Source organism: Nicotiana tomentosiformis, chromosome 12 (assembly GCF_000390325.3).
Source record: "Nicotiana tomentosiformis chromosome 12, ASM39032v3, whole genome shotgun sequence".
NCBI classification, from domain to species: domain Eukaryota; kingdom Viridiplantae; phylum Streptophyta; class Magnoliopsida; order Solanales; family Solanaceae; genus Nicotiana; species Nicotiana tomentosiformis.
Window position 1 is genome coordinate 108,359,965 of NC_090823.1, and position 12,124 is coordinate 108,372,088.

Sequence of the window (12,124 nt, forward strand, 5' to 3'; positions counted from 1 at the left end):
ATTTTCTCCCTCTTTTGTCATCATCAAAAGGGTGTACGTATACCAAATACATGAACCTAAGGATATAAAAGTCAAGAGACCAATATAATTCGCAATATATTCTCCTTACCAAGTGTCTAATTAATGAGAGTGCTTAAGAATCACACAAACTGAAAGTAAAAAATAGTAATTTTAAAGCAATTAAAAAGCTTTAGCAACTTTTAATCATACGACAATTTTGGAAAATAATCAATATGAAAACTCATTTCAAAAAAACTTAAAGGCGCCATCGAATCACAATAGGTGCACAGTATATAATCACTTCAAAAAAGACTGGAGGACTTTATATCAATTTGAGTATAAAATCAGTGAGAATTTTAGTCAAATACTTTCAACCATGCAAGATCACAAGAATATTAGAAAAAGATATTTGAATTGATTCAAAAATATCTGTAGCTTCCTAGAGCCTTAGGCAGATTGCAAAATATACTTGGAAACACACAAATACTAAGCACATAAGAACCAAGATGATCATTTTTACCATGAAAGGATACAAGAAACATCATTAGTAATACCAATTTCTTCCCTCAAATGAGAAAATATCTTCTCATGGAGAGGTATCCACTTTTAGCTGTAGATGGGGCTGAAGAGCTTTGCTTTCATTGCGCAAATAAATTTTCAAAATAAGTGACATAAATCATTTTTGCTTTTGTTGTACACCACTTTTATCCTAGTCTAAAGAAGTAGAGGGCTCACAGAATGATTTGTGACTATTGAATTCTTCAAATCAAATCTTTTGAATTGCCCCTTTGTGCATTTGGCTTGGTAAGTAACATTTTCTTCCTTGGCATGGAGCTTGAAGAAGAATGTTAATTCTCCCTCATGCTCATCTCGAATTCGACCACCTAGCAAAATCTTATAGAATTCTTGATACACCTTTATATGAGTTCTTCGAAATATAATATTGTCAATATAAATTGTGCAACTTTAAAAATACAATTTCATGCCTTTCAAAAATCATTTTTGGAAAGAGAAATAAAACTTCTTGGTCACATGAATGCTATTTGAAAACTCTCAACATTAGGGAATGCTTAAAAAGAATATTCTTCAATTATAAAATTAATTCAAACATATAAAAAATATTTAAAACTCTGTAAGATGACGATAAAGATATCATATAACAATAATCTCAATGAAAAAACAAACCTTCTTGTTGTAAAATCTTGGGCTATAAGTTTACCATTGTTATTCATAGCCTTACCATTTTCATCATGCTCGTTGCTGAATATCAATTATAGTAGCTCACTTGACTTGGTAATAAAATTCTCACACTTCAATTCATTCGAATTCTTTCGACTTGAACTTGTTATGCTTAGCACAAGCATTCCTTATCCAGCTTGTGCAAATGTATCCTTATTGGCTTATTGCTTGTTCTCGAAATATGCTCTTCATCCTTATTCACAAAACTGCTTAAAAAGATATTAGTCAAAAGAAACCGTGTAAAAACGACTTTATAATTACACTTCCAAATACTGAAGAATTATTAGTAGTAAAATGCTAAAAGAATATCATGAATCTTCCAGATTCCTTACCACGGTGGGGGTAAGCATTTTCAAAAAAAAAAGACAGAAATAATTAACACTTGATTTTTTTTCTTCCTTCTACATCTCACATAAGATGTCCTCTAATATAGATCTAGAACATACCCAATTAAAGCGAATAATCTTTAATAATAGAAATACATACCTTTCGTGCGTAGGCTTTTGAGTATTGCCCAAAATATTTCATGTGCAGAAGTTGCCTCAAAGTTAAATAACTTCCTTAGTCTTGAGTGAAGTATTAGTATTTTTACCAAGAAAGTAAATATTACACAAATGATTCACTTCAAGAATAATATAAGACACATGTAGGCATGAATCAAGTTTGTATGATATTAATAAAATTGCATGCTTACTTCCTAATATCTTATGCAATTGACACGGTTCATGCAAGACATGCATTCAAGCTATTTAAAGTATATAAGTCATGGATAAAAATAACACTGAATAGAATAACAATGTGATCTAGCTAGTGGATTCAAACTGTATATACGTGACTAATAAGTATATACCATGATATACTTCACTGAACCAATAATTAGGTATGCATCACCTAATGCAGCGAAAAGAATTTGAACAAACCTTAGAGATACTGGTCACTTCAGCTTTAGATCATACGTCATAGTTCCTTTATCCTTTGTAGAATATATATGAATTTTGAAGCATATTAAGCTTGTACCTTGACTAGTCAATATGCAAATATCATTGATCCTTCTTATGGATGGACTTAGGAATTCCTGCAAAACAAATTAGTTTATTTTTAGTACCCAAATCTTTTTGGGTCCTTCGTGGTTAGTAGCTTGTATAATTGGAGATACATGTAACTGTTTAGATCTCCAAATAAATTTTGATCTAATATGGCTTTTGTCATAACTACATGCAAACGCCTTATGTCCTAAATTACCACAGTAGTGACATGTAACAAAAGAAGTAGAGTATTTACCAGCAGGTGTCTTAGTCGACTTGAAGCTTTCCTGAGTCGACTTGTTTGAAGTAGAGCGTCTACTAGTAGATCCCTTGTAAGTCAACTTGGAGTTATTAAGAAAATGAGCCCACTTGTTCGGTCAATCAAAAAGATGACGGGAAGATTTGTGCAAACTATTTATTTGTTTGTGAAGTTCCACATTTTCTTCTTGAAGTAAGTCATTTTCAACCTGATAATCTTCGAGTAGAATATCCCACTCTTCCTTTTTCTTTTTTAACTTGCTTCAAGTTTGGTCTTCTAATTCTTCTTCTCCCGTTTAGTCTTCTTGAGCTCATCAAGAATTTTTCTCATATCTTCTAAAGCATGTTCTACGATATTTTGAAGTTCATTACATTTGTCACAGTCATGAGATCTTACCTCATTTATTTCACTTGGGGCCATGAAGCAGTTGCTTGTAAATTCCTCATGATCGTTGTCGATATATCTTCATTACTCCAGGCACCAAAAGATTTTCTTTTCTCACTTGTTCACTTCATGCCATGAAACAAAGGTTGGTAGCTCCACTATGATCTTTATCTGGTATATATTCATCACTCCATACGCTGGAAGATTTTCTCTTCTGATTTCCCTTGGATAGTTTCTTTTTTAGTTCTGGATAGTTGGCTTGGATGTGACCATAATTTTCACATTCGTAGCATTTTCTATCATTATTTTTCTTCTCACTTATTTCATTACCTTTTCTAGAACTTGATTTGCTTATTCTATTATTCTTGCTACTTCGCGTCGTGTTAGAGACAACTCTAGAAAATAATACAATATAATCTTGATGTTTGTCTCCTTCTTCTTCATCTTCACCTTCAGACTCAGTAATAGTTGATTTAGAGGGAACACTCTTTTTCTTTTCTTCATGTCCATGCTTTTTGAGATGGGTTTGCTCAAAGGCTATAAGGTCTCCACGAAATTCATCATATGATAGTTTGTCGAGATCTCCGTATTCAAGAGTAATAACTTTTGGTTGCCATAAAGTGGGTAGACTTCTTAGAATTTTTCTGACTTGTTCACCACTTGAATATAGTCTTCCAAAGAATTTTATATCTCCAACTATTTTACTAAATCGGCCAAGCATGTCTTCAATGTATTCATCATCCTTCATTTGAAACAGCTCATAATCACGAATCAAAAGATTTATCCTTGTCTCTTTTACTTTACCGGTACCTTTATAGGTAACTTTTAGTTTATCCCACATTTCTTTGGTTGTGTCACAACTTGATATTTTTTCAAATTCTTCTCCGCTTATAACATTGTATAATAGATTTTGTGCCTTTGAATTTATCTGCACGATCGTCATATGATCATCAGTATAATCATCAATATTAAGGGTTTCAGTAGATACATATCCTTCTAGTTTCTTTTCTGGTTTGGGCTGTAGGAGAGGAAAGTCACTCTTCTTGATGATGCACCATACATTAACATCATAAGATTTGATGAAAGCTTCCATTCGAACTTTCCAGTGAGTAATACTGCCCATTGAAGTATGGGGGTGTTAATGCAGAAGTCTTCGCTTGGAGTAAGGCTCCGATAACTGTGTGTGCTGACATGATCTTTTCTCACTTACTGTTAAGCAAAAGTAAAAATATAAGACCAGCTCTGATACCAATTGAAAGTACAAGAGGGGGGGTAAATTGTAGCCTTTTTAAATTTCTAGTCAACTATTCCTCATACCTAGTTAACTAATACGAAGACAGCCTGCACAATACTGTTAGAACTTCGATTCAATCAAATACTTATCTCAATAAACAGTAATTACTTATAATAAAATATGAAAGTAGTAAGGTAAATGACACCGGGAATTTTATACTGGTTCGGAACCAATGTGGTATCCTACTCCAGTCCCCTTGGGTTACAAGGAGGTTATCTCTTTAGCTCTTTGTAATATGAGTTGAGTACACCTTGTGTGATTTTTAACATTCACCACCAACGTTTAAAAGGTTAGTTTTTACTCGCTCACAAACAACAAACAAGAGTTGGTTTTAACACGCTCACCAACAACGCAAAAGGTTGATTTTTACTCGCTCACCAAAGAAACGAATAATGACACAACCTCTAAGTACACACCGCCTCTCCAATATTTTTCTGTCTCTCTTTACTCTTTTGTGTACATAGTAAATCTACTAAAGGTAAATTACAATTCTTGTTAAGAGTAGAATAAAGAACTTATAGTTGGGTAGACAATTGTATAGAAGATTGCATCAATTTTCTCGTCTTTGATCGCTCCTTCTTATGCTATCTTCGAATCCCTCTAGCCGTTATACTTCATAAATGCAGTAGCATTTTTGTGATCTTGTGTCCTGCTTGATTTGCGCAAATTGATACCTTCTACTACGGTTCATTCTTTGCTTCTGGCAGCTTGCACTTCCTTGTCCATGTTCATTTGCCTTTTATATCTAAAGATGATTAGATTTGACCAAAAAGATATTTCCATAAAGAAGTTCTTCACATGCTTTTAAATAATACAAGGAATTGCTTTTGGATCTTGCACTTAAATGATCCCGTATAGATTTGAGATCATTTTCATTATAATTCCACAATCTTGCACCTTGATTATATCATTCCTTCCATAACAATATTTCTTTGTAAGCTCTTGCTAGATCTTTCTTCATGTGCTATTTAAAAACTCATGATTGACTTTCCATAATTCTTGTCCAGTGATATACTAATCTTTACATAATCAAATACCACTCTTCAATCTTCCTTTCTTGAATACATTGTGAGTTAAATACATGGACTATATGTGGATATAAATATGAAACTTTATGAAAATTGTTGGATTTTAGGAGAAAACCCATAATTCGGCTTTTTTGGATTTTACCTTGAATTTGGACATGGAATTGGGAAAAAAATTATATATTTGGGTTTGTGGTGTAATAGGTAATGGTTTTCTTCAAGAATTTCGTAATCTGGGCATGTGGGCCCGATGGTTGATTACACGACCCAAAATCCAACTAGTCGTGATGGTACCTAACCTAATCCGCTAGGTAAGCCAATTAACAAAATCCAATACCAATGAGATTTACTAAGAGAAATAAAGATAATATAACTGAACTTGTATACAATTCCCAAGGACTGGTACTACAAATCATGATCTTCTAAGATTTAGAGTTTACAAAGCTGGTATGAAATAAATACATCATCTGTTTCAAATATACATGAACATGTTAATAATTCTAAGCTACCAAGAATAAGAGGCAGCCATGACCGGAACGCAAGTACATCTTCAATGCCAGCTCCCACCATACACAGCAACATCGGCATCCAAAATCTGCACGCAAGGTGCAGAAGTGTAGTTTGAGTACAACTGACCCCATGTACTCAATAAGTAACAAACCTAACCTTAGGTTCAATGCAGTGATGAGCTTGGACAACGGTAAAAGTCCAACACCAATAGCCAAAAACAACTCATAACAATATAATAAAAGTAGTACAAGAAATGGCCCCGAAAATAGGAATGCTTTTAAAGTATAGCAGTAAAACCCAAAATCTTTCACCAAAATCACTGAAATATGAGTAAATTTGAAAACCATGATTTTTGCAATAAACATTCAACAACAGATAAGATGTTTCATTATTAGATGGTATGAGAACAATACATCTCTATGCCTACATGTCAATGTGTACGTTAAGTCATGAATGTCATAATGCCGTACAACATGAGGAAATGCATCTCAATCCCTACATGCCAAGTATGCATGCCAACTGTAATGAAACGTAGTGATAAAACCATATGTATACTCTCGGAGTATCAATTCGCTAAGTCCTCACAGTTACTTAGTCCTCACGGTCACTTGACACTCTTTCTCTATACTCGCACTCGACACTCAGTAGGTACTTGCGCTCACTGCCAGTATGTCAGACTCCGGAGGGGCGGATCCTGCCCAAGCGCTAATATAAGCCAATCATGGCATTAATCAGTAAAGCCTACTGTGGCATTTAGCCCGATCCTATAAACATCCTCACAATCAGGCATTCGACTCACTCAGTCATCAATATCTCCAGACTCTCGGCCTCGCAAATCTCATGCCAATCCGCCCAAACAATGATAATAAGATGTGAGACAAATGACATCAGAGACTGAGATATGATATGCAATGAATGCGTATGTCTGAGTATGTAATTGCAATTTACGCAAATAACTCAATAACAAAAATAACCTTAGGGGATCCCAACAGGATAATCATATACCGTAAACATGGTTTCTAACGTGGATCACAACTCCATTAATGTAGCACATAGAAATTTCACGGATAAAGACAAGATTAGGTAATTACACAATACCTTAGAATCAACCGAGTCATAATTCACATGGTCCATGCCCACACGCCCGTCACCTAGCATGTTCATCACCTCAACACAAAACACTTAACATGCATAACTGGGGTTCATACCCTCAGCACTAATTTAGAAGTGTTACTTACCTAGAACAAGTCAAACAATACTCTTGAAATGCCATTTCATGCGATCCGACCTACAAACAGCTCAAGACTAGCCAAAAGCAACTCAAGAACATCAAATAGTGCCAAAGGAAACAAACCTAATCAATAAATGTCGAATCTTTAATCAAAATCCAAAAGTCAACAAAAAAGGCAAACCTGGGCTAGCACCTCGGAACCGACAAAACTCAAAACATCCGACAACCCATTCAATCACGAGTCCAACCATAGTAGTTTCACTCAAATCCGACACCGAATCCACGTCCAAAACTAAAAATTTTACTTTATGAAATTTTAGACAAAACCCCCCAATTTCTCTTTCGAAATAATCAACCAACTGCTAGAAACGAGGATAGATTCATGAAAAATAATCAAAACCGAGTAGAGAACACTTACCTCAATCCATGTGATGAAAATGCTTCAAATAACGTATCAATCCTAGCTCCATAGCTCCAAATATGCTAAAATGGCCGAAACCTCCGAAATAGAGTATTTTATAGGCACTGCCCAGGCTAACCCTTCGCTAATGCAGAAAAACTATTGCATTCACGATTAACAAAATAAAATGCCTCCAAATATACTCTACGCGTTTTTGGCATAGTCCTCGTGAACGCGATGCACAACAGCTCCAACCTTACGCGATCGCATCAACTACTTCGCGAATGTAAAGACATTCTCCCCATTCCCTAGCTTCTCAAATCAACTCAATGCGAACGCGAGCATAAGGACACGAACATAATGGCAAAGCCTCACAAAGGCACGTGAACGTGATAACATGGTGGCGAATGCGATGAAGGAAAAGGCCGTCTCCCACAATACATTACACAATCACGTCCCAATCTTTATGATCTCGAAGAATTTCTGAAACAACAAAAATCAGAAGTGCCAAAGAACACGGAAATTGTCAAAAACTCGCCTGAAACTCACATGAGCCCCTCGAGACCCCGTGCAAATATACCAACAAGTCCCATTACATAACACAGACCTACCCGAGGCCTAAAATCACGCATAACAATATCAAAATGACGAATCGCACCTCAGATCAAACATAAAGAACTTTGAATCTTTCAACTTCTAAAACTCGTGCCGAAACATATCAAATTAACCCAAAATGAGCTCAAAGTTTGCACACAAGTGCCAAATGACAGAACAAAGCTATTCTAATTCCCGAAACCACAATTCGATCCTGATATCCTCAAGTCAACACTCGGTCAAACTCATGAACATTCCAAACCTTCAAATATTCAACTTTTGCCAATTAGCGTCGAAACCTTCTAGAAATATCCAAATGGAAATCCGGGCATACACTCAAGTCCAAAATCACCATCCAGACCTAACGGAACCATCAAAACTCTAAACTATTAAAGCTTCAAACATGAAATTCATTCTTCCAAACTAATTTTGAAATACCTGAAAACCAAAATCGACGATACAAGTAAGTCATAATATGTCATACGGAGCTACTCATATACTCAAACCACCAAGAGAAGTGGAGATGGTCAAAATAATTGGTCGGGTCGTTACATTCTCCCCCCACTTTAACATACGTTCGTCCTCGAACGTGCCAAGAGTCGTTCCTAAGCCATCAAATCATTGTGTAACCTTGCCATGCACATACCCGGGGGTGATCCTATGTCACCCTATTCCATATAGGCACTACAACACAACATAACTAAATATCATTACTTCAAACATTGTCTGTAAATATTAGAATCCAATTTCCAGCATCCGAAATTTCCTATCAGACCCGAATCTTGCATCTACACACTATATAAGTCTCAACAGGCTATATCAAGCCATAACCATAACCCAAGATGTAATCACATGATATATAGTATACTTCACATACTCATAGCAATAATTTTTGGCCATAATAACTGCTCAAAACAGACCTGGTCTCGGTAATAAACCTCATATCAAACAAAATATCGTTCAAAACCTTCGTACACTGCCGGTGTTGAAAGAAACACGTAGGAACTCACAACTACTCATCATATCATCAAGTCATGGAGCTCTTCGTCCTTCGACAAGAACTATAGCCAATTTCTAAGTCGATCAGTGACATTATCCTTCCAAATATAGCGCAATCAAACTTGATATCACTCATTCTAGGTCCAACAACCCATCTCATCAAATACAACCATTATACTGTCTTGCAATACCAATACAACCTTAAGCCACAAAAAGATCAATCCATGCACCAATACGCGACAATTCAAATGCTCCCAAAAATTAAAAATGACTCAAATAAGAGAACTGTCCCGCAAGCTCAACAAGCACCACCACAATCGCAATGCTACAAAACCATCATACATAGTAGAACAAGGACACATGAATATAACACTAAGGATCATATCCCAACATAGACCCGTTACAATGTGTAACCCAACCAAACACAGGCCCATATGAAATACCTCAAGTCACCATGCTCAAAATCAACAATTACACGCAATTCGACATCAAATACACTATGCGTATGACCATAACCATGGAGAAGCAAATAACACAACATACCACATCCCAAAGAGAACATAACCAAGGCAAAATCAACCATTTGACAACCTAATACCCATCTCGCTCAAATCGAGCTACAAGGCTCGATTAGAACCACATTATGTGTGCATAGAACCAACAAATCACATCCTCTCATATCATAGAAAAGTAACACATAGACATATCAGAACATGAACAAGATCAACTCTATTCGAATGGCACACCTCTCAGAAATAACAGTGTTGAGTCAACAAATCTGACCTAGTGTAGAATACACATCCTCCTTGGGCCTACCAATGGGCCCCCGAAATCGACTGCGGTAATCCCCAAATGGAGAAATGGCTCTCCAATAGTCCTCAAAAATCTAATGTAACGGCCCAGTCGATCTTTTTGAGAGTTGTAGCCCTATTATCCCATTTACTTCTCACTTCTTTACATTTGTTATATGACTTACCGGGTTAGTCGGTTCGGGTCTGAAGAGATTTCGAAACGAATTGAGACACTTAGTCTCAAAGTTAGAAGCTTAAGTTGAAAAGGTTGATCAGATGTTGACTTATGTATAAAAAACTCCGGAATGGAGTTTTTTTGGTTCCGTTAGTTCCGTTTGGTGATTTTGGACTTAGGAGCGTGTCCGAATTACGATTTGGAGGTCCGTAGTTTAATTAGGCTTGAAATGGCAAAAGTTGGATTTTTGGGGAGGTTTAACCGGGAGTGGACATTTTGATATCGGGGTCAGATTGGGATTTTTGGAGTTGGAGTAGGTCCGTAGTGTCATTTATGACTTGTGTGTAAAATATTAGGTCATTCGGACATGATTTGATAGGTTTCAGTGTTGTTTGTAAATAATTAGAATGTCAAAGTTCATTAGGCTTGAATCTATGAGCGACTCTTATTTTTGATGTTGTTGGATGTGATTTGAGGCTTGACTAGGTTAGTATGATGTTTTAAGACTTGTTGGTATGTTTTATTGAGGTCCCGGGGGCTTCGAGGTTCATCTGGAAGGTTAACGGATCAAAGGTAGAATTTGTGGAGCTGTTGAAGTTGGGTTCTGCTGGTGTAACCGCACCTCCGGAGCTTTGATCGCAGGTGAGGGGAGGGTTGGATAGATGCGAGGTTTGGAAGGCATGAGCAGGTGGTCACAGTTGCGAAGGCTTTCCCATACCTACGTGACCGTAGATGCGGCTAGGGCACCGCAGAAGCAAAGATGGGTAGCAGACTGGGTTCCAAAGAAGAAGACTCAATGGTCACAGAAGCGAGTCCACAAGAGCCAAGTTAGGAAAAGCAGAAGCCAAAGGAACCGTAGGTGCGATTGAGAGGTCGCTTCTACGACGGCACATAAGTGATTAAATTTCCACAGAAGTAGAAGTGCTGGGCAGAACATAAAATAATAAGGGTTCGCAATTTTTCTTCATTTTGGACATTTCAAGCTCGGTCTAAGGCGAATTTGTAGAGGGTTTTTGAAGAGATTCTTGAGGTAAGTCTCTTGTGCTCGTTTTGTTTCAATAATCTTGTTTCCCCATTTATTTTTCCATCTAGATTGTGTGGTTTTGAGGTGTAATTTGGGGGTTTGAGGTTATGGTTTTGGATAGTTTGATTTGTGGATTTGAGTGACATTTGGTGTTAGATTTTGATAAAATTTGCATGGTTGGACTCGTGGTTGAATGGGCTTTCGGGTTTTGTGGAATTTTGTCGTATTTCGAGAAGTGGGCCAAGGGCCGACTTTGAGCCGATTTAAGATTTTTGATTTATAACTTCGTATTTTGTTGTGGAATTGATTCATTCAGCCCGTATTGATTGTATCGTACATTTTGTGGCTAGATTCGGGTCATTTGGAGGCCGATTTATGAGGCAATAATATGTTGAAGTAGAGTTTTGCTCGGATTGAGGTAAGTAACACTTCTAAACTTGGCTCTAAGGGTTCGAAACCCCAAATTATGTGTTATGTGATTGGGGTTGAGGTAAGTGATGGACGTGCACCATGAGAATTGTGACCTGGTCAATTCCATGGCATTGTATAGTAGATCTATCTTGTTGATATATGTGTTTTCATCATGTGATAACGTCATTGAGCTGTCAATCATTCTAGAGATAAAGTTTAGGCTATATGCTGGTACTATTGGGACCCTTAGTGGTCGTTTCTTGCCGTTGACTTATTGATTTCAATGGAATTTCATACTCAGTCATATTCATTCATTACATATCATATCTCAGTCTCTGCTGTTATTTATTGATACATCATATCATCATTTTCGGGCTAGTTTCATGACATTCTAAGCCCGTGAGAGAGAGACTAGAGAGATTGATGACTGAGTGAGGCTTAAGCCTGATTATGAGTGACATTTATGGGATCAGGCTGCACGCCGCAGTAGATTTTACTGATTTATGATAGCGCTTGGGCTGAAGGATCCCCTTTCAGAGTCTGCACAAACCCCCAGTGAGCGCGATTGATTATATTGAGGGATGGATCTTGTCCGAAGCATTTATACCTGGGGATGGATCTTCCCCATTGTCTTGATTGACCCTACCTTGTACTGAGTGACTGATGGTCAGTTGATGTATATATTTCGGGATGGATCTTCCCTAGGCCGGATTGGCCATATACAGTACTGAGTAATTGAGAATTTTGAGGGAGTTAGCACATG

General features: G+C 36.8%; 1 protein-coding gene across 1 annotated transcript; it reads right to left on the reverse strand.

Annotated features, from left to right (window-relative positions):
* Positions 1 to 3,034: 3,034 nt before the first annotated feature.
* Positions 3,035 to 4,030, reverse strand: LOC138903203 (uncharacterized). Its single transcript, XM_070191134.1, has one exon. It carries the CDS (start codon positions 4,028 to 4,030, stop codon positions 3,035 to 3,037), a length of 996 nt encoding a protein of 331 aa, XP_070047235.1.
* Between the last annotated feature and the right edge of the window lie 8,094 nt (positions 4,031 to 12,124).

Excerpts from the sequence above, each read along its gene's own strand:
- LOC138903203 (XM_070191134.1), bottom strand. The coding sequence starts at position 4,030 with ATGGGCAGTATTACTCACTGGAAAGTTCGAATGGAAGCTTTCATCAAA.